The sequence below is a fragment of the Argentina anserina genome, chromosome 7 (genome assembly GCF_933775445.1).
Source record: "Argentina anserina chromosome 7, drPotAnse1.1, whole genome shotgun sequence".
Taxonomy (NCBI): domain Eukaryota; kingdom Viridiplantae; phylum Streptophyta; class Magnoliopsida; order Rosales; family Rosaceae; genus Argentina; species Argentina anserina.
Window position 1 is genome coordinate 17,115,249 of NC_065878.1, and position 22,474 is coordinate 17,137,722.

The 22,474-nt window shown below is 36.3% G+C and overlaps 3 protein-coding genes across 3 annotated transcripts; all 3 read left to right on the forward strand.

The window, feature by feature from the left end:
• The first annotated feature begins 9,540 nt into the window (after positions 1–9,540).
• Positions 9,541–13,342, forward strand: LOC126802989 (uncharacterized). The gene is made up of 5 exons (XM_050530714.1): positions 9,541–9,670; positions 10,571–10,797; positions 11,563–11,644; positions 12,128–12,194; positions 12,393–13,342. Exons 2-5 carry the CDS (start codon positions 10,674–10,676, stop codon positions 12,444–12,446), a joined length of 327 nt encoding a protein of 108 aa, XP_050386671.1. The 5' UTR covers positions 9,541–9,670; positions 10,571–10,673; the 3' UTR covers positions 12,447–13,342.
• Positions 13,343–14,012: 670 nt separating this feature from the next.
• LOC126801607 (vacuolar protein sorting-associated protein 24 homolog 1-like) lies at positions 14,013–16,297 on the forward strand. The gene is made up of 6 exons (XM_050529019.1): positions 14,013–14,268; positions 14,407–14,483; positions 14,821–14,923; positions 15,123–15,244; positions 15,760–15,954; positions 16,042–16,297. The coding sequence occupies exons 1-6, from the start codon at positions 14,157–14,159 to the stop codon at positions 16,120–16,122; spliced, it is 690 nt and encodes a 229-aa protein (XP_050384976.1). The 5' UTR covers positions 14,013–14,156; the 3' UTR covers positions 16,123–16,297.
• A 1,869-nt stretch (positions 16,298–18,166) lies between these two features.
• Positions 18,167–22,350, forward strand: LOC126803686 (cyclic nucleotide-gated ion channel 1-like). The gene is made up of 6 exons (XM_050531443.1): positions 18,167–18,241; positions 18,731–18,787; positions 19,045–19,414; positions 19,612–19,815; positions 19,946–20,254; positions 21,370–22,350. Exons 1-6 carry the CDS (start codon positions 18,174–18,176, stop codon positions 21,943–21,945), a joined length of 1,584 nt encoding a protein of 527 aa, XP_050387400.1. The 5' UTR covers positions 18,167–18,173; the 3' UTR covers positions 21,946–22,350.
• Positions 22,351–22,474: the final 124 nt, after the last annotated feature.

Consider the following 22,474-nt stretch of genomic DNA (forward strand, 5'->3'; position numbering starts at 1 on the left):
ACTCATCAACAAAAGGAGGACACAAACAATGTTGTTGTTGCGGTGTCTCATGATGAGTGTGAGTTCCTGTCACTTGGAGGTGAATGTCTGCTAGTAGATAATCCTGGAGTTCAATGGATCGTTGATTCCGGAGCCTCGTTTCATGCTACCTCTCACGTAGAGTTCTTCACTACGTACAAAGCAGGTGACTTTGGTAAAGTGAAGATGGGCAATGACAACTACTCCAATATTGCTGGGATTGGAGATATTTGCTTGCAGACATATGTGGGTTGTTAGTTATTGTTGAAAGATGTGAGACATGTTCATGGTCTACGTCTCAATCTTATGTCAACTGATGTACTTGATAGACAAGGCTTTCATCATCATGGTGGTGATGGAAAGTGGAAGCTTACCAAGGGATATCTTGTAGTTGCCAGAGGAAAAATGTGTTGCACACTCTACAAAACCTATGGAAAGATATGCAAGAGTGAGCTGAATGCAGTCGATGAATCTTCTTCAAGTTTGTGGCATAGACGTCTTAGCCACATGAGTGAGAAATGACTACAGTTGTTGGCAAAGAAGTCGCTAATTCCTATTACCAAAGGTAACTCACTAGACTCTTGTGATTATTATTTATATGGCAAGCATAAGAAAATTAGTTTTCAAAGACTTTCACTAGGAAAGAAAATATTCTAGATCTTGTACATTCAGATGTGTGTGGCCCGATGGAAGAAGAATAATTAGATATGCATAAGCAAGGTTCTAAAAAGCGTTAGGCGGTATGCAGGCGGACAACCACCTCCTAGCGCCTAGACGGTTAGGCGGCCTCCTAGGCGGTTTGGAATTATTAAATATTTATTTATTTTTATACATATATTTAAACTATTTTAATGATTAAAAATATATAATGATGTTTAATATTAATTTAAAAAATACTTAAAATAGTCTAAATTCACATAACTTAAGTAGAAAGCTCATAAAAATATTTGAAGAAAAGATAAATAATGAAACAAATGCAATAATACTAAATCTCAATTTATTTCTCTCCACATTATTTCCTAACTCATTCAGTATCAGACTCAAACTTAATATTCATATTTCTTTCCTCTTCTTCTGTTGATAAGATTCAGTTTTCAGAAAATAGACAAAAAGTAAAAGTTGCGGCCTCTTTTAGTTTTTTTTTAATATCAAATGATAGTTGACCGTCTAGGACTAAATAGAGACAATTAGACCGCCTAGGACTGAATAAGGCTGCCTAAGACCGCCTAGAACCGCCAAGGACCGCATAGGCGGCCGCCTAATTCATAAAACGCCACAGATGGACGCCGAGGCAAAAAACGTGGCGGTGGGTGACCTTCTAGCGCCTAGGCGCCGCCTAGACCGTTTGTTAGAACATTGTGCATAAGTATTTTGTTACTTATATCGATGATGCTTCACGAAAGGTTTTGGTTTATTTGTTGAAATCCAAAGACCAGGTGTTCCAGACATTTACAATTTTCCACACTATGGTGGAAATGGAGACTGGAAGAAAATTGAAGTGTCTTCGAAGTGATAACGGTGTAGAGTACATAGCGCACAAATTTAAAGATTATTGTGCAAAACATGGCATCAGACATGAGAAGACAGTTCCTGGCACCCCTCAACATAATGGCGTAGCAGAGCGGATGAACCGTACCATTATGAAGAAAGTCAGATGCATGTTGATGATGGTAAAATTATCAAAAGAATTTTGGGGAGAAGCTGTGAAGACTGCGTGCTACCTAATCAATAGAGCACCGTGTGTACCTTTGAGATTTAAGATTCCAAATGAAGTCTGGATCGGAAAAGATGCATCATACTCATATTTGAGAGTATTTAGATGTAAAACATTCACACTTGTATCCAAGAAGCAGAGGAAAAAGCTGGATGACAATGCAACACCATGCATATTTTTCGGCTATGGTGAAGAAGAGTTTGGCTACCGGTTGTGGAATCCAAAGACTAAGAAATTCATAAGAAGCAGAGATGTGGTGTTCCATGAAGACCAATCTATTACAGATTTCGACAAAGAGGTACTACCAAATGCAACAAGTGATAGTGGCATTTATGATTCACCATTGCAGCAGGAATCTAATGTTGGGCTGTAAGGTGATAGAGTTGAAAATGTACCTGACACGGGAGATGCTGAAGTCGAATAATCAAGTAGTTGTTCGTAGAAGCCCCAGGAGGCAGATTCCATCCACCAAGTATCCATCATCTCAATATATTTTGGTGACTAATGATGAAGATGATCCTTATGCAAATTACATTCTTTTGAACAAGGACGAAGAGCCTGAAAGTTATACGGAAGCAAAGATTCATCAAGACCACGACAAATGAAGACTAGCCATGAAGTATGAAATGGAGTCTTTACTAAAGAATGACACCTATGAGTTGGTGAAGCTTCCTAAAGGACGAAAAGCACTTAAGAACAAGTGGGTGTTCAAGTTAAAGCGAGATGAGAATGAGAAACTGACAAAATTCAAGGCTCGCTTAGTTGTCAAAGCATTCAGCCAGAAAGAATGAATTGATTTTGATGAGATTTTCTCACTTGTTGTCAAGATGACTTCGATTAGAGTCATTTTTGGGCATTGCTGTGAGCATGGATCTAGAGGTGGAACAGATGGACGTGAAGACAACATGGTGATTTAGATGAAGAAATATATATGGAGCAACCAAAAGGCTTCGAAGTCAATGAAAAGGAGCATATGGTTTGCAAGTTGAAGAAAAGCATGTACGGATTAAAGCAAGCACCAAGATAATGGTATAAGAAGTTGGACTGTTTCATGGTGAGTCATGGGTGCAAGAGAACGTCAGCAGATCCGTGTATTTATATTCAACAACCCGCTGGAGGTAATTTTGTCATCAACTACTTTATGTAGATGATATGTTATTGTTGGCAAATATACTGCTATGATTCAGTAGTTAAAGGCAGATTTATCAAAGTCCTTTTATATGAAGGATTTGGGACCAGTCAAGCAGATTTTAGGCATGGAGATTGCCCGTGATCGTGGGAACAAGAAATTGTGGTTATCACAAGAAAAGTACATTGAGAAGGTACTAGAGCGTTTCCACATGGAGAAAGCAAAACCAGTTGCTACTCCACTTGCTAGTCACATGAAGCTCAGCTCAGCTCAAAACAGAGTCATACGAGTCAGAAGGAGGATGAAGAAATGGCAACAGTGCCATATGCCTCAGCAGTAAGGAGCTTGATGTACGCGATGGTTTGTACTAGACCATACATAACACATGCAGTTGGTGTTGTTAGCATATTCTTATCTAATTCAGGCAAGGAGCACTTGAATGCTCTCAAGTGGATTTTGAGATACTTTCGAGGAACTTCAAAGATGAGTTTATGCTTTGGAAGTGGCAAGTATGAACTAGTTGTTTACACAAATGCAGATATGATCAGGAATATTGACACGAGAAAGTCTACATACAGATACCTAATCACGTTTTCAGGTGGAGCTTTCTCGTGGCAATCAAAGCTATAAAAATGTGTTGCTTTGTCAACTACATAAGCATAGTATATTGTAGCTACGGAAGCGTTCAAAGATATTTTGTGGTTAAAGGGATTCCTACATGAATTGGGTCATACACAACAAGAGTTTGTCTTGCATTGTGACAATCAAAGCGCGATTCACTTGAGCAAAAATTCGAGTTTTCACTCAAGGTCAAAACACAATGATGTGAGGTATCACTCGATACGTGATATGCTGGAAGCTAAGGAAATGTTGCTGAAGAAAATTTATACAGACAAGAACAGTTCAGATATGATGACAAAATCTCTACCGAAAGAGAAGTTCGAGTTCTGCAGAAGCGCATCTGGAATGGCGCATCCCTCCATCTAAGTCGGGAGGGGGAGATTGATAGGGTCAATTCCTCCTTAATGGAGGTGAGAAAACCATGTGATGTTCACATAAGTAAATCAAGCACACATACTGCTTTGGTGACCCATTAATTGATGAAGTTGATTTTGTTGAAACTTGGAGCAACCTTTGTTGAAGGTAAAAAACAAATGTACAACCTTATGGTGGTATGTGGCTGATTTGTTTGACAAAGAAAGAAGAATGCATTGATGAGCATGTCAACATTGAGCATGAATCAATGAAGAAGATTGACTTTGCTTTCATGCATGTTACATGCAAATGCATGAATTGCACAAAGATGTTTGCCTATATAAAGGCATGAGAAATGGTGCAATAAACATAGAAGAACAATAAGGGAGAGATAATCTTGTGTGTGATCAAGAGTGAGAGATAGAGAGAAAACTCTAAGTAGAGAGTTTTGTGTGTATAGCAAAATAAAGTGTGTGAGAGTGTATCCCTTCAAGTGTGAGTCTTGAAATAGTGTTTCTATCGGTGTAACATTTCTTCGTATAGTGGAGGTTCTTTACTGTTGTTACCCATGGACGTAGGCACTTTGCCGAACCACGTTAAATCTCAGTGTTTTCTATCATTTTTATTTTCCGCTTGTGGTTGTAAATTATTTCTATTTCCATTTTACAGTTCATTTTTCCGCATTCCCCAACAATTGATGGGGATACGGCCGATTATTTTTACAAGATACGGCCGATAATTTGTATCTATCGGTCGTTTTCCCTAATAAAGAGGATAAACTTCTCATTTCTACGTACTACTCTTCTCACAATCTCACGTACGTGCATGCATATCTTAATTATCATATTGTTAGTTCCATCTACTTCCGGCCTCAACGTACTGTATGGGTCTAGAGGTCTTTCTTCTCTCTTCACTCAAAAGTTTTTGGAAAATTATGTTGTGCGCGACAAACACAACATAATCTTACCTAACCCGTCATGCATCTCATGTGCTCCACTAATTAATGCCTGTAATTTAAAAAAAAAGTATGTCATGCATGTATGTACAACCGATGAACCCAACTTTTTTCCATTTTTTTTGTTTTTTTTGGTAAAAGCAGGTACTTCACCAAAGTCTTCCGTAGTCATGCAAGCAGTGAACCTGAGGCAGCAAATGAACCGGCAAATGACATCAAATAATGTCATGATCGGAAATCTTTTAGGATTGGCCCTAGCTGCCGCCGATGAATCTAAGACTGACACTCTTCACTTGTGTGACTTGGTGAGCCTGATTAGGGAATTAAACAAAACGTTCAACAATTTGGAGAGTAAACTGCTAGGTGAGGGTGGTGGATTCGGCACCATTTCTGAGTTGAATAATCAGCTAGGGTCTATGCTTTCCTCAGAAAGTCGGAATATCTATATATTCACAAGCTGGGTTGGCATTCTCAATCAGGTAGATTTGTGTTGGGGGGAGGCCATTTTGGATCGGTACCATTGGGAAAGTTGGTCATGCATTTGCGAATATAATCGTGTTCGTCGAGAGACAATGGGATAGGGGTATTGAAGCATGGGTGAACTTGGAGGAAAATCAAATGGCCCTGTTAGAGAAAGACCCCCAATTTTTAGCATTTGCTTCTCCAAATCCTGGAATTTCAAGCATGTAACCCTCTACGCTTTTATTTTAAAATTCATCAACAAAAGCTATCAGTAATAAAGATTAGAATACCAAACCATATATCAATAATGGGTCCATCAATAATAACTGCATTAATTATTAATATATTTGGCATTCGTGAATTTGTACTCAATAAAAGAATTGAAATTATTTGGACACATGTAGACGTTGATGTTAGCAGTTTCAAAAGCGGTGAGCTTATTTCCCAAATGCCGCTACAATTTATATACATTTTAAAATAATGCTAAATGACCCATATTTTGAGAAGTATATTTGTCGTCCACCTATAATATGCCCACCTCACATCTTGATGTCACATGTCTTTTTATTTTTCTATTCACTAACCATAGTTAGCTGTTTTATATTTTATTTTTGTAATTTTTTTTCCATTTTTTTTCCTATCTACTCTTGTTCTTAAATACTCGTATGAAACCCATAACATAAAAGAGTTCTGAAACACATGATTTTATAGTCTAGTCTAGGATTCTAATAAATAATCAAATCGAAAGGCGTCGTCTTTGCTTGTCTTCAAATAGAGCGCAGACTTGAATTTTGAGATTGCCCTCTCGAAGACGAGAAAGGCAGTAGCTTCAACCCGCGGGACATAGGAAGCGATTGCCGATTTTTATATACTCTTTAGTCCTTGAATCAAATTCTTGCACATATGAATCAAAATAGTCAATATATATACAGTTAGACATGGGTTTGGTTAGAGACTTGAAGAGTTTAAGTTACTTTCTGGGTGGCCGACCATTTTAGTTTGCAGAGTTTAGAATAACAACAGAGAGGAAGAATTCAATTTGTAGAATTTCAAAAGGGGAAATACCGAAATAGCGAAATCCAGTGGAAGATCTGCGAAGAAGTCTTGATGTGGCGGAGGATATGATGGCTGAAGAGAAAGAAAGAGAGGAATGGAGGTGAGAACTGAGAAGGACATGGGGTGGAGTTGATGAGGATGAGAATTTTTTTGGAGGGACCTGGTCACCTGGGTTTAGTCTTTTGAATGAGCAGCGTGCCTCTGAATAGAAGTTGCAGAGGGTGAGGTTTAGGAGGTGTGGTTAGTATATTATAAAATACTAATATTAGAAGAAAATGTTATTTGTTATTGTATATATATATAGTCTCTATCCAGAGTGAAGTTTCACTCTGAAATTTCAGAGTGAAGTTCCAAATTTGACACACTTTTCGGTCAAATGTTTTCACCATAAGCGATTCAATATTTAGGTATGCTATTCAAGATCATCTATACAAAATTTCATCTGATTCGGACATCATTAAGGTATTAAAATTAGATTAAATCAATGAATGAATTAAAACTGTTCAACGTGAACCGTTCGTGTAAATATCAATTTTGAAAGCTCAAACCATTGTCAAATTGGATGAAACTTTGTAGAGATGATCTTGAATAACATACCTAAATATTGAATCGTTTATAGTGAAAAAATTTGACCGAAAAGTGTGCCAAAATTGGAACTTCACTCTGAAATTTCAGAGTGAAGCTTCACTCTGGATAGAAACTGTATATATATATATATATATTATTAACCATAGTTATATCTAGGTGAAAAATGGACAGATATGAATATGATAGTGGGTATATTGGTGAACAAATTAGAGTCGTCGGCAAATTTTCTTTTCATATTTTGGTGAACCATCTATAACTCATTTGATGTGGCAAATGATGTGGCATTGTCACGTTATTAAATCTTAATTTTTGATTACTTTATATATACTCGATAAAATTATTAATTTTTTCCTTGATTATCTTCTAATCTATTAAAAAAAACTTTTTTCTGATGATTTGATCTTATCTGGGCAATGTCTTTGTTAGTTTTTCCCTCTTGAGTATGATATTAGGGTTTAGGAGAGAGTGAATTTGATTTATAGAAATTGCTAGCTGCGAGCATTAACCCTCTTCTTGATTCATCTAAACATCGTCTCATTTGATGTTTTCCTCACAAGAATCGTTAACATAAGTTCTTCCTATACATCTAATTATAAATTATTTTCTTCAATATGAAATCATGAATCATATTTGGGATTAGGGTTTAGGACCGGGAGTGAAATTGAATCATAGGAATTGATGAGGTTATTCAAAAAGAGGACGGGAGAGAAGAAGAGAGTTGTTGTTGAAGATGAAGTTGGAAAGATGTTTAATTGAGGAGATTGTGAAAGCTATATTGTATATTCTTGAGACTTGAGAGAAAAGGAAACAGAGGAAAACTTGATGCGGATGAATTCAAGTTAAAACAAATAGGAAAATTGTAATTGGGCAAAATATAAAAACTAGAAATGAAGATTTGATGACGTGGCTATGCCATATAAGATAGGTTCATAAACAAATTTGCCGATCACTCTCTATTTACCCATTTTGTGAGCACAATTATAAACTCATGTTATGTATCAAATTGCTAAATTATTATTTAAATATGAGTTGAAAAAAGACAAATGATATGAGTTTAGAAATGTGGAGACAATATGTGCAAATGAATTGTTATCGACAAATTTACTTCCGATAGATTCTAGATAGTTCACTAAAATATGAATCATCTAGCATTATTTTAAATTTTAATATATATATATATATTAGATAATAATAAATCACGTATAATTGGAGCTTAAACACTTGAGCATAAAATCATTGACTCTTCAACTAAATCGAGAGGGTTCGTTCCACAGCATTGTATTCTTGTACGTCATTGCTACTCCACCGGCAATTCCGGGTCCGCACCAACTCTTTTGCAACATTAGGTCAGTTTTTGCAATTGCTTCCCTTCGATACCCACAAATTTCGTTCTTAGGTTGAACAACTATATAATCTGGATTGAATATACTTCTTTATAAGGGCGCTGAAGATCAGTGACAACCAACTTCGACAGATTATTCACTACAGGATGAGGATCTATGGACTTGAAGCAAATATTGCAATTGAAATAAACTTGACCGTATACCAACATCGTTTTAATCATAGTAGTGCACTCACCTCAAGTGACGCTACTATCTCACCCACCGCTATATCAGACGAAACACAAGGCAATATGACAAGGTCGATCAGCAGCTTGCTCAGTCCCACTGCCGCTAACTGAGCCACCCCTTCCTCAGTAACATATATAATCGAATAAATCGATATCACCATGTTTAGAGTAATTTGAAAAGTATACTTTTCATAATTTGAACATTCATTTTAATTAGAAATAATCATTTAGTTTATTTTTATCATATCATCATATATATGATTTTTGGTACTAGATTCCACAGTCTCTATCAAGAGTGAAGCTTTATTCTGAAATTACAGAGTGAAGTTCTAATTTTGGCACACTTTTCGGTCAATTTTTTTTCACCATAAGCGATTCAATATTTAGGTATGTTATTCAAGATCATCTCTGTAAAGGTTTATCGAATTTGACAATGGTTTAAGCTTTTAAAATTGAGATTTCCATGAACGGTTCACGTTGAACAGTTTTAATTCATTCATTGATTTAATCTAATTTCAATACCTTAACGATGTCCGAATTAGATGAAATTTTGTAGAGATGATCTTAAATAGCATACCTAAATATTGAATCACTTATGGTGAAAAAAATTGACCGAAAAATGTGCTAAAATTAGAACTTCACTCTGTAATTTCAGAGTGAAGCTTCACTCTGGATAGAGACTGCTAGATCCCAACCTTAATTATCTCCACAGCCATATCACATATTCACATATCAATTCTATCAACCCATAACACTAAAAGCAGTACAATTGTTTTCATAGAATCATTTGTATATGCATGAATTATTTATCCAATTTAATTTGTATCAAAATAGTTAGTTGAAGCCACAACTACCATAAACAAAGAACTGTTCAACTGTCCAATAAATTGGAACACATGGATGGAGCCATGGAAGGAAACATATTGAACTCACGTCATAATTTCACTTTGTAAAGGGAAAACTTAGCCAAATCCGAATCATATCCACGTCGGCAGCAGAGAGTGACTGGTAAAGAAGAGCCACTCGAAAAACCATAAAACCAGAAAAAACTTGATCGAGGACAAAACAAGAGTTTGACGTTCCATTTCTTATTGCGGTTTTGTTCGTCCACATCCAAATCCCACGACCCAATTATATACTCTCTCTCTCTCTCTCACAATCTCTGCCATACTGAATGCTTCCCCTGAAAACGTGCTCTATAAGGTACCTAGCTCTCTGGCCTTTTCTTTTTCTATGCATTCAAGTCCATGTAAATTTGTGGCCTTTGAATCTGATTCATGCTTGTGGATCTCAATTGGGTTTGTTTTGCTTTTGGATAATGCATTGAATTTGTTGAAAGCTTATGCCTTTTTGGATGATTTAGTATTCTGCAATAACTTTCGGATCTGTTGTATGTGATACTTTTGAATTGAACAGATAATAACCTTTTGATTATTTAGATTGAACCTCAGCGTCAATGAGATAAGCCTGAAGTGGGTTTGGAAATGTGTTAATGGGTAATGGATCAAGCTGAAGTTGTTTTGGTAATTGGAGTAATAGCTTGGATATTGAATCATCTAATTCTGTATTTGCATAAGAGTGGTAGACGAATTATACTGGGGATCAAAGGGTGACGTTGAAGAAGTCTCGATTTTCTGAATTACAGTTGAAATATGGTTTCTTTAAGGTTACCATGAAGTGAATTCTATTGAAAGACTCGTTCTTGAATCTGGGTTCGTGTCCAATGATGACCTTCTTGCAATAGACAACTGAGATGTGTCAAATAGGTTTTAGCCTCTTTATTTTCGTCTGAGTATCTGCCCTTAGTTCTTCATAAGGGTGCTGGATAGAATTAGTTTGGAGGCTTTTGGTTAAGATGAAACGATGAAGGGAGAGGAGAGTAATTTTTTTCATTATCCAACATAGATCTATTTGACCTTGTAATTAAGTTGGCTGTGTGCAATTGTTGACCTTATGGTGTTACAAATTGGATAAGGGTACTTATTTCTGTTTTTTAAGTTATCCACATAGCTTTTGGTTTTTGTCTTCATTTACCCATCTTCTTTGATATGGTTTTCCATCAGTGGATCTGCCTTATGCTAAACTGTAAAACCTGCATTCTAGGTGGTCATTTGATTAGAAAAATTTGGAAGGCTCTGAAAGGAAACATTCGACGACTAGTTTGGGAGCAGTTGCATAAAAGGAATGGTCTCTCAACTTGGAGATAATGGAGACACGTACTGGAAATTCCTGTTCCAATAAAAAGCAATCTCTGGAGAATTCAAAATCTGCCTCTGAAGAGAAAAGACCTGCAGAAAAAGAAGCAAACACTTCTGTGTTTGTCAACTATGGTGAGTTCATATTAGAGAGCAAGTACTGATCCTCGTACATGTAATCATGAGTTTTCCAACACTGGCGTATCACCATGCAACTATCTTTCTACTCTAGAATAGACATCTATGTCAAGTCTCTTCAGATAATTTACACACTTTAACTTTTCAATTGACATCCTCTATTACGCTATTAGTTACTAAATTGTTCAAAATCTCGTAGGTTACATTTTGCTTATTCTAAAAGGAAGCAAATTTGCCGACCACATTTCATTTGCTCACTTTGTGCCCACCCTTCTAAACTCATGTCATGTGTCTTTTCTCAACTCATATTTAGATAATAATTGAGCAATTGGACACATGACATGAGTTTAAAAGAGTGGGCACAAGGTGAGCAAATAAAAAGTAGTCGGCAAATTTGTTTCCATTCCGAAACCAAGTTTTTCATATCTCGTAGGTTACTAAATTGACCCCTTTGGGGCTTGGGCTAATTAATGCCCTGTAGACCAGCATCTACAGCCGAGTTTTTTATCACTATTTTCAAAAAAAAAAATTTAAGAAAGACAGCCGAGTTATACCAAAAGCCAAAAGGGAATTCAGATTCTGGTCAATGAGAAATGTTTTTCTTTTTCCCTGAGGTGGGGGAAGAAAAAGTAGTAAGCAATAATTTTGAAAGCAAACTCTCCCCTAGCACAATTCCTTGCAACAAACAATTACTTATGGAATATCATGGTTAATGTTAATTATCTTGCTCTTTCATGATAATAAAGCTAATTTCTCATGTAGCGGCAATTGCTTGGCATGAAAATAGAAGAAAGTGGGTTGGGGATCAACGGCTGCAAAGAATGGCCAAGGATCCAATTATAAGGTATTTTCTCCTCATAACTTTCCTGGATAGCATGGGAGTAGTAAGTCATAATGAAAGAGTTTGCACCTTAAAGTTCAAAAGCAAAGGAAAAGTTGGCATAACTGCCATAATATTTATTCTTTTTGGTTGGAAAAATGAAGCAATTAACACTGTTGTGTCAATTTGAGGAAATTGTACTTATGTTTGAATATCTGTCACTCTGTCAGCTACTTGCACCTGTGACTTGCTGATCTTTAGTTCACAGTTTTTTCAAAAGTGCTTCTTTAGTCGTTTTCATTTGATGTATGTCTATAATAGTTGCTCTGCCATTTACTTTTGTTCAATTGTAGCCGCTATAAGAATGTCTGGAAGATAATTACAAAAACTTTATGTTGCATATTATACCACGATTTTAATGATTGATGATGCAAGTGTAATTGTCCAATTATTTTCTGTTCAATTGTTCTTACTTCTTGAAGATAATGTGGAAAGTTTATGTTACAGCTGGTCAACAGCCTACGAGGATCTGCTTTCAACCAATGAGAGTTTTCCTGAGCCGATCCCCTTAACTGTAAGTTTGAAACAAAGACAGATCATATAATATTTGTGCAGTTTTCCTATAGAATCATGTGATATTCTTAGGTGTTACTGTTTTCCCTCTTCATTTCCATGTGTTTCAGTCTGAGGATAAGATCCATATGGTATTAATACGACATTGTCCAGCCTTCTTCTTAATAATGTGTATCTGAATAACTAGTATATTGTGCAGGAGATGGTTGACTTTTTAGTTGATATTTGGCATGATGAAGGCCTGTTCGATTAGGCAGTCCAGAGAAGTTTAAAGTTGACTACGATCCCTGATTATAGATGATAGTCTAAATCCTTCCCCATCGACCGGGAAAGCACTGGCACATAGAAACAATAGTAAATCTGAAACTGTTTCCCCTAATTCTTTGTTACGATAAATCTAGACATTGTTAGGGATGGCTGCTCGTGGGGAAAAAAATGAATGCACCCTCTTCAGTTCAGAATGGTGATTTCTGAACAACTTTGAAGCCAAATTAGTTATGTATCTATATATATCGGATATTGGGATTTGAGGTCCTACGGAGGATCATGTAACTGTAGGATAACAGATACAACAATGGCTCTAGGTCTCGTACTATGCGTCTATGTCGTCATTCATCAACAGTAATGACCAAAATTTCCATCAAAAAAACAGTAATGACCAAATTAATTAATAGTTTTGAGCTCTAACTGCTCAAAACGCCAATTCGGTTTTGCATGCCTTGAAAGAAACAAGACTAAACGATTTAGCTTTGTTGTTCGTGTAGTGAAATCGCTTCATCATGTACGTGGTAAACTCCCTAGTCTAAAAGGCAATTTCAAAGTATTTGGAAACTCTGGCCTGCATGTACTCTTAACTTATTTCAGCACTGCTGCGGCCAAGCTTGCCAAGTTGAGATTGTGCTCGGAAGAATGGGTTAACCAACCCCCAATCTCTTTGCTTTCTGTCCTCAGTTCTGACGGTCTCCCCGGTCCTCCTTGGCCTTTTGGATCTGTTTGAAGCTTTTGTGCTGTTTTCCTGTTTGTTGCAGTTTTTCTTTGTTTAGCAGCTCGACTGCTCTTTGGTTGGTTTTTCTGTTTTTCTTTCTTTGTTTCGGTTGCTCTGTGCTTTGGGGCTTGTTGTTTGTCTCTCGTGCCTTACTCGTTCTTGTTCCGGCCTTAATGAAGTTTATTCACATAAAAAAACTTATTTCAGCACAAGTAATCTCATTTTTACATATCAGTTATGTCTTTGATTGTTATAAAACCCTAAACCCTAAACTCTATGATGCACGTATCAATACATTAAGTAGACTCGATTTGATATAGAGGTTGATAAAGTGATACGAGTTTCACATCCAAAACCAATTGACAATGAATGAAGTAGTTCAAACCCATATAAATCCACATGTTAGGTCTCATTTTCCCATGTGGATGTACACTCTCAACATATGTATCTCTCTCCATGCTTAAGTACACTATCTTGAATATAATCGTCAATAGAGTAATACTCTTTGTCAACAGGTGATTGTTAGAATACATATTTTTTTGTAAAGATTCTCGATATTATTTCGGAACTTCTTCTAGGTGCTTATTGTATTCAGGAGTTTATGTTACATATCTCCCTTTGTGTTCAATGGTTTAACTAATGAACGGTTAAAGGCAGCCGCACCGGCCCCTTTTAAAAAAAGTCGACTATCTTGTTGATCTCATATTAGAATTTAGAAGCAGACTATATCAGAAAATCTAAGCCTTATTATTTTTTTTTTCGATTTTAAAGAGATTAAATTAAAAAAACCGCGCGTACTAGGTGGTGGGTAGTTTCCTCGTTTGCTTTCCCACTTTGGAAAGACGAAAGTAAACGCGGAGACGAAAAGTCTCTGTTTCTAGAGGAAGAACAAAACCCTGTGCCCCTTCTGAACGAAGCTTTTCAGTTTAAAACGTTGTTTGATTTTCTGGGGGATCACTAGGGGCTTCGATTCCGAGAATGAAGAAGTTCAAGAGCATGTTGAAGCCGAAGCCAAACCCAACAGAGCAACTGAAAGATTGGCAGAGACGACTTCGCCAAGAGAGCCGCAACATTGAGCGCCAAATCAGAGGTGATCGTCTAACTTTGTATTGGTTGAAGTTTCAATTTTTATCGGGGAATTTGGGTTTCTTGTCTTATTGGGTGACATAAGTTTGTGTTGTTTTGGTGATATGGTGTGAGAGATTCATGGTTTTTTTTGGTCTGGTAGATCTTGAGAGAGAAGAGAAGGTGGTACAGAAAGCTATTAGAGAAGCTGCAAAGAGAAATGACATGGGCTCAGCCAAGGTAGTGCTAGTTCTTCAGTTGTAAATGTTACTCAATTATGAATCACTTGTTAGAAAGTTAGAAACTTGTTGCAAAAGTATGTGTGTTCTTTGTCACAATGTGAATTAGAAGGTTGTATGTGAATTTAGAAAACGATGCTGTTAGTCATTGGAGTTTTTTTTTTTTGCCATTTCCATGTAATTCTGAAGTGAATTTTGGGTGTTTTTAGATGCATTGGTTGTGCTATCTAGATTGTAGAATGCTGATAATTTATTCCTTCATTACTGGACGTTTGCTTGTGTTAGCTTCAATACCCGTGTGAATTTTATGTGTTGATTGATCTGTGAATTATGTTCAGTCACTTGCAAGAGAGATTCTGGGGTCGAGAAAAGCTGTAAATCGCCTGCAGGAGAATAAGGCGCAACTGAATTCAATATCAATGCACCTGGGAGAAAGTGTTGGTATAGCTTTGTACTCTTAACAGCAATATAGTTACTGCATCTTTAAATGTGTACTATCATACTATGTGCTGATGTATATGTTAATTAGCATGAACAATCTAATAACTTTGTACACCATATAAGTACTTTACACGCTTCACACCTTTGCTCCTTTTCCGTGGTTGAAATCGGCTTTATGATATGTGTTATGTGCTTGCAGCACTTGCCCGCACTGTGGGTCATCTATCAAAGAGTACTGAGGTCATGAAACTTGTTAATGATCTCACGAAAGCTCCAGAAATGGCTGTCACAATGCAACAATTTACCAAAGAAATCACCAAGGTATTATCCCTTTTGGTGCTTTTAGGTTGCCTGATATTATCATATCTTCTCTACTTTCTCAAGTGCTAGTATAGAGTAGCTATGTCTTAGCTTTCACTTAACTGCTGAAGTGTGAATTACCTCTCTCGTTTTACTGTCTATTCTGGTTTGTTTAGTTGACTCAAGATGCTTAATGGTGAATTCATGTGGAACCTTGAGAATTATAATTTTATTGCTCACTGCTCAGACTTCCATTACTATCTATTTCTCTTCTTTAATCAATGAACTGCGGAAGTATATTGAGTTAGGACATATAATCTTTTTGGATTAGCATGGAAAGGATTAATTGTATCTAAACAGTGAGAACCCCGGTGACTGGATCCTAATTTTTGGAACCGGTTGTTATTAATAATGCTTAGCAAAGAAGGATATCTGGCTTTCAGGAAATGCACTATATTGTACTTGTCAGGTGCTTGCATATTATATCTATATTTTCTTAAATGTTTTGGTACTATAACTCTCCTTTGGTCATACAGGCTGGGTTGATTGAAGAATTTGTAAATGATGCTCTTGATTCAACACTAGATTCAGAAGATATAGAAGAGGAAACTGAGGAAGAAGTTGAGAAGGTTCTGAGTGAAATAGCTGGTGAGACGGCTGCACAGCTTCCCGAAGCTGTCAGGAAGGAGAGGACCAAGTTACCTACCCATGTAGCTAGTGCATCACAAGAAGTATGTGTAAAATAGAACCCGTTCTAGTTTTCCTTTGCTCATCGCAGGATTCCTATCTTCAATTCTTGTTCTTGCTAACTCTTGCAGGAAGAAGCTATAACAGAGGGTTCAGATGATGAGGAGGAATTGGAAGCATTGAGAGTGCGGCTTGCTCAAGTCAGGTCGTAAATGTTCATGATTTTTTTCCCCTTGTTTCATTGGCATTTGGAAGATTGTACTTGTGCTTATTCTGTAAAGGCTATTAGTAGTGCATGTAAACATATTAGTTTGAATTCAAATATTCTTTATGAACAGCTTAATAAGTTTAATTTAATTCTCTTGTAAAAAAAAGCCTCAGGGATACCAGATTACAGTTGTGAAGCTCACATAAATGAGTAAAATGACAAGTGCTGATGGTACTGTTATATCAAGTTCAACTGCTAAAAGCCTAAAACTGTGGTTATCATCTCAACGGATAGATTCAATCTTCTGAAACTCCTTAGAAAACCATCACTTGTCTCTTATATTATACTGATTTTTGGAAACTGAAATTGTCTATGCAGTCAAGAGTCGAGACACATCTGCACAGATTAAGTTGAATTTCAAATTAACTGTTACAACCTATTTTGTTGCACAGTTCTTCTAACACTACATGAATCACAAAGATTTCTGTTTTAGTCCAGAGCCTTTCCCCTCTAGTCCAAAGCGTGTCTTCATACCAAATCGTTTACCTTGTCTAAAAGCTCGATAGGTTTACAATTTTGAAGCCCTGAAAATTGACATTGGTTAATAGCAAAACTGCCTCTTAGCTACTTAAGTCCAGAGATACATTATCATGCGGTGAAGGAAGGTAAGAAAGTTGCGGGAATAAAACTACTGTGGAATAAATATGGTTGTGGGAAGATGTGTATATACAGCTTAACTATCGACTATAGTTTTGAGCCAATTGGCATGAACTGCCTGCATAATTTGATATATGATCATCCAAATACTTTATACGCCTTCTTATCTTTATGCAAAGACGATGTCCTTACCCACTGGACGAAAGATATCAAATTCCACAATCCATCCCTGCCCCTTTTCCTTGGTTGATATCAGCTTTCTTGATGTGTATAGTTTCCTATCCAACTTTGTGGTAGCTCTGTAGAACTCTTCCTACTTTCCTACCCTCTACTTTCTTAAAGTGCTACCTCTACTGTCTTCAGGGTCTCTTCTCTTGTTGGTTGTTTTACAGTCCTACTTTCCGAATTGTTTAGTTCGCTAAAGGTGCGTTATGTTAGTGCATGTTGTACAGCCTTGGATTTTATTTGTTCATTGTTGAACCCTTTTACCGTAATTTAATTTAGCACTTCTAGCCTTTTTTAAGGAATGAAAACTTATTATATGGATTTTTGACTTTTGTTTTTTGAGAATGTGGATTTTTGACATCCAATTATTTGGATAAAGTGGAAAGGATAGATCGACCAGTGTCTAATCAGTGAGAAACTTTAAAACGACTGGATCCCTATTTCCAGCTGCCGATCGAGAGAGCTGAGCTAATTAATTCTTCACAAGAAGGATGTAGACCATGTCGACATCATCAGCAATAGCTGAGGGTGATATTTTGCATAGTAGAATCATCTTCACCGTCTCATTATAACATTAGTTTGGGATAATATATATAACTTAATTGGCATTGCCATAGTGACTCTTCTTTTGGATGTTGATCAGCTCATAATCAACGAGAAGTAGGGTAAAGAAAAGGGAAAAGCAAAAGCTGCATGGTTGGAAAATGATGTCCATCTTGCCAAGAATATTACTATCTTTCGAACAATAATGCAGAGTATGATTGGGAATTCTTTTGATATAGATCAAGAAATATTAGAAAGATTTTTCCTCGATGAGAAATCTTTTCTCACAATTATATATCCATTATTACGGTGCAATATATTCCTTCTAGTTCTCACTTGTAATTTTATCGGCAGTCACATTCAATGTGGAATTTTTTCACTTTGAGGTCTTCGTCCTGATTTTATAGTCTACCCTCATCTCAGTCGTCTCTTAAAAGTCTGAATGACAACAGTCTCAGACAGTACGTTGAAGATTCCATCTGTTCTTTAAGTTCTCTTCCTCTTTCACCCAATATGTATCTCATGCTTTCCTAAATGCTGAGTATAGTACGTTTAGACAGCTTTCTTACACTTGAGTCGATGAGTTCAAACCTCAAGTAGTAAAATAGCATTGATCTTCAGGATCACTGAATGAATCGCTCGCTATCCTATCGAAGAATGAGTCGCTCGCGAGATGAGGAAGATCCCCCCGAACTAAGGTTAGATTTTCTTTTAATTAGTTGCTTAACCAGGATGAGTTTGATACGTTTGTAGTTATTCTGCTTGTCTGAAATAGGTTTGTAACTTGTTTGATAGGTGCTTTAAGTCGGAATCTTTATTCCTTCTATCCGAAAAAAACAAAAGAAAATAGAAAATGACTTATTTATTAAATTTAAATTCAAATGACATAAGCCCGGCCAAGATACTCTTAATAAAAAAAATATGTAGAGAAGAGCTTGTGCATGAAAAAAAAATTCAATTTTTAGTATTCAATTTTTTGCCCAATTTAATCTCGATAAAAAAGCAATTGAATCGAACACGATCACTGCCCACTCTAATTGTATCGGCTCATTTACACACGTCTTTATAATCTAACTATTTTAGTACCAATTGACCTATAATCTATCCACTATACTTCTAATGATTTTTGTTCTAATTTTCCCTTTACCCATCTAATTTTTAGTTTTTTATTCTCGGCCCTGTGTTAGGTGCCGTATGAATATATCACACGGGATAACAAGCCGGATTGTATGCTTATTTTCATGGTGAGTTTGAAGTCTCATTCAGTGATTAATTGCCTTTGAAATCCAATGATTAGTGGACAATATGCAGATATATTAATAATGCAAAAGAGTTTAGCTTGGCATTAGTCACGTAATCTTTTGTTTTCCGTTCATGCATGTCAAATAGAAAATATATATCAACATATTGTATTTCGATGAAGTTGTACCCTGGCCTATATCATTTGTTTTAGTTATATATGCCACGCTCAAGTATAAGAAGCACAAATTGTTATTATTAGGTGTGGAACATGTTTGGCCAGAGTGCACGAGACAATACGTGACAAGCTTGAGAATTTTAAGTGGAAGGTCGAAAAAGTCTGGAAGGATAATAGAGTTGTAATAAGACCATGGTGGGAAACAGTATTGGTATTATCTTGTGTGATTGCCGTCACACTGGATCCTTTATTCTTTTACATTCCAACCATAAATGAGGAAGGAAAATGCCTTGAAACGGACACTAAGTTGAGGACTGTATCTCTTGTTTTCCGATCATTCACCGACATCATCTTTATATTTGACATTCTTGATCAAGTTTATAAGGCTACAACATTAGCAGAGACATGGCGGACGTTGGCAGCAGACTTTCTTTCTATACTTCCCGCTCCACAAGTAAGTAAACTTAAAACGGTACGTTTTAAGTTAGCATGGCTAATTAAGGGATTACAATTACATTAAATATGGTTCATCCAAATTCCATCTGTGATCTCAACTTCGATTTATATTGATCTAGCTAGAACTGTGCAATGTGAAGTTATCAGTTATATTTTATAGTTCTGTACATGATTCAATTTGTTACTCGTGTTCAGGTGTTGATAGTAGTCCTCTTTTACAAAAGCCGAGACTTTGGATATTTAGATAATGCAACGATTTTAAATGCCGTTCTTCTCTTCCAATATGCACCAAGGATTTATCGGCTTAATCAATCGTTTGACAAACTTACTCGGAAAAAGGGCACCAGATTACGGGTCAAGATTGCGTTCAATTTTTTCCAATACATCCTTGCCTGTCATGTAAGTTATAAAATGTTGGTAATTACATATTGGAGCTCTGTTTTCATCTTACATTTTATTGTTGTTGGTTTAACAATTTTAATTATCTTTTAACATTGTTGTTGTTAGTGACCAATTTGCTTGTCATTAGATACTTGGAGCCTCGTGGTTTTTCTTTTCTATCCAACGAGAGATGATATGTTGGCAACAACATTGTGTAAAGCATAATACATGTGGAAAATATGTCGAGTGCAAAGACAATAGTTCGAGAAATGTCAAAGAATTAGCCGAACTTTGTCCAATGAATCCAAAAGATTCCACCGTATTTGATTTCGGGATATTCACTAATCCTCTGGGAACTAGTAGAAGAACAGAAATAAAGTTCTGGACGAAGTTCTCCTACTCTTTTTGGTGGGGGGGGGGGGGGGGGGGGGGGGGGGGGGGGGGTGCGAAATCTAAGGTTTGCATATGTACAACACGCACACACATTTATATACATGAGTTTCTGTTTTACAATCATAACAAAGTAGTTGAGCAGTAATTGTAGGTAGGAAAATGTTTTGCCGCCGAATCTCGCGTTATAATCACATGTAACGTGTTATGTTACATTGTAAGTTTAAATTGAAAGGACAATATTGTCCTTGTTATTCTAATTGTTCTAAAAAAATTGTATTTTTTTATCATTTATTTTTCATCACGATATATAATGTTTTCAAAATTTAATAATTTTTTTTATATTTACAAAAGTATGTCATAGTCCATATCCAGAGTGAAGCTTCACTCTGAAATTACAGAGTGAAGTTCCAATTTTGGCACACTTTTCGATCAAATTTTTTCACCATAAGTGATTCAATATTTAGGTATGATATTCAAGATCATCTCTACAAAATTTCATGTAATTCGGATATCGTTAAGGTATTGAAATTAGATTAAATCAATGAATGAATTAAAACTGTTCAACGTGAACCGTTCGTGTAAATCCCAATTTTGAAAGCTCAAACCATTGTCAAATTGGATGAAACTTTGTAGAGATGATCTTGAATAGCATACCTAAATATTGAATCACTTATGGTGAAAAAATTTGACCGAAAAGTTTGCCAAAATTAGAACTTCATTCTGTAATTTCAGAGTGAAGCTTCACTCTGAAATTTCAGAGTGAAGTTCCAATTTTGGCACACTTTTCGGTCAATTGTTTTCACCATAAGCGATTCAATATTTAGGTATGCTATTCAAGATCATCTCTACAAAATTTCACCTAATTCAGACATCGTTAAGGTATTGAAATTAGATTAAATCAATGAATAAGTTAAAACTGTTCAACGTGAACCGTTCGTGTAAATCTCAATTTTGAAAGCTCAAACCATTGTCAAATTGGATGAAACTTTGTAGAGATGATCTTGAGTAACATATCTAAATATTGAATCTCTTATGATGAAAAAAATTGACCGAAAAGTGTGCCAAAATTGAAATTTCACTCTGGATAGGGACTATGTATATATATATATATATATATATATATATATATATATATGGGATCATGATATGTTTATGAAAGCTAGGGCTTAATTGCTTAAGTGTGCGGTAACTTACATGCAGGCACCGGTGTTTAAATCTATGGGTTTATATGTGTTGTCCGAAATTAGCAAAAAGATGGAGATAGAGGTGTACGTCGAAAATACTTTGATTGTCAAAATGAACGAACCACTGGATCGCATGGTTTTCATTACAGAAGGGAGTATGGGGATCTACACGACTAGCAATACGGACTCGTCTCCATCAGTAATCCTTCAAGGATCTCTTGAGGAATGCATTATCTACGGGCATGATCAGCTACTGAGTTGGGTTTTCTCACCCAACGTGAGTCTCGACTGCCTTCCTATCTCCAAGAAAACTGTCAAGTGCCATACCAAAGTAGAAGCCTTTGTTCTCACAGCCAGTGACTTGAAGGCAATCCTCTGCTACATGAAGATAATCGAAGACAGTTATTCTGATGAAGATGTTTCGGATATTAGTCATTCCATTGAGGGGGGTAGTTCTTCTAGCCTGAGATCCGCAGCCCATATAGCAACGGCAGCCTCTCGTTTCCAGCGACGTCTTCGAAGAAAGAAGTTTGGATTAGAGTTCGACCCCTCTAGCTACAAAGGATTGTGAGTCTAATTAAATAATTAATAAAAAAAAAGGATGAATATATCAGATATACAAAATGTTATATTCCAAGGTTCGTATTAGCGCCGGACCTTGAGTCGAATTGATCGTGTCATGTGCAACGTCCATCAATGATGGTCTAGATATATCAGAAATGGTTGTCACAATGCAACCATTTTGCCAACGAAATCACTAAGGTAATATCCCTTTTGGTGCTTTTAGGTTGCCTGATAGAACTTATCCTATCTTCTCTACTTTCTCAAGTGCTAGTATAGAGTAGCTCTCGCTTAACTGCTGAAGTGTGAAATTCATCTCTCGTTTTACTGTCTAGTCTGGTTTGTTTAGTTGACTCAAGATGCTTAATGGTGAATTCAATGTGGAACCTTGAAAATTATAATTTCATTGCTCAGACTTCCATGACTATCTATTTCTCTTCTTTAATCAATGAACAAGGGAAGTATATTGTGTCACGCCCGAATTGTAGATAATAAAATTTCAAATTTGGATATATGATTACTTGAATTAAAATCAAACA

What these genes read in the sequence shown, in the direction of transcription:
- LOC126801607 (XM_050529019.1), top strand. Translation starts at nt 14,157, where the DNA reads ATGAAGAAGTTCAAGAGCATGTTGAAGCCGAAGCCAAACCCAACAGAG. An exon ending in ATGACATGGGCTCAGCCAAG is followed by an intron (nt 14,484 to 14,820) that starts GTAGTGCTAGTT and finishes AATTATGTTCAG; the next exon opens with TCACTTGCAAGAGAGATTCT. An exon ending in GCACCTGGGAGAAAGTGTTG is followed by an intron (nt 14,924 to 15,122) that starts GTATAGCTTTGT and finishes ATGTGCTTGCAG; the next exon opens with CACTTGCCCGCACTGTGGGT.
- LOC126802989 (XM_050530714.1), top strand. Translation starts at nt 10,674, where the DNA reads ATGGAGACACGTACTGGAAATTCCTGTTCCAATAAAAAGCAATCTCTG. An exon ending in TTCTGTGTTTGTCAACTATG is followed by an intron (nt 10,798 to 11,562) that starts GTGAGTTCATAT and finishes TTTCTCATGTAG; the next exon opens with CGGCAATTGCTTGGCATGAA. An exon ending in CTGAGCCGATCCCCTTAACT is followed by an intron (nt 12,195 to 12,392) that starts GTAAGTTTGAAA and finishes TATATTGTGCAG; the next exon opens with GAGATGGTTGACTTTTTAGT.
- LOC126803686 (XM_050531443.1), top strand. Translation starts at nt 18,174, where the DNA reads ATGAATCGCTCGCTATCCTATCGAAGAATGAGTCGCTCGCGAGATGAG. An exon ending in ATTGTATGCTTATTTTCATG is followed by an intron (nt 18,788 to 19,044) that starts GTGAGTTTGAAG and finishes TGTTATTATTAG; the next exon opens with GTGTGGAACATGTTTGGCCA. An exon ending in GGGGGGGTGCGAAATCTAAG is followed by an intron (nt 20,255 to 21,369) that starts GTTTGCATATGT and finishes TAATTGCTTAAG; the next exon opens with TGTGCGGTAACTTACATGCA.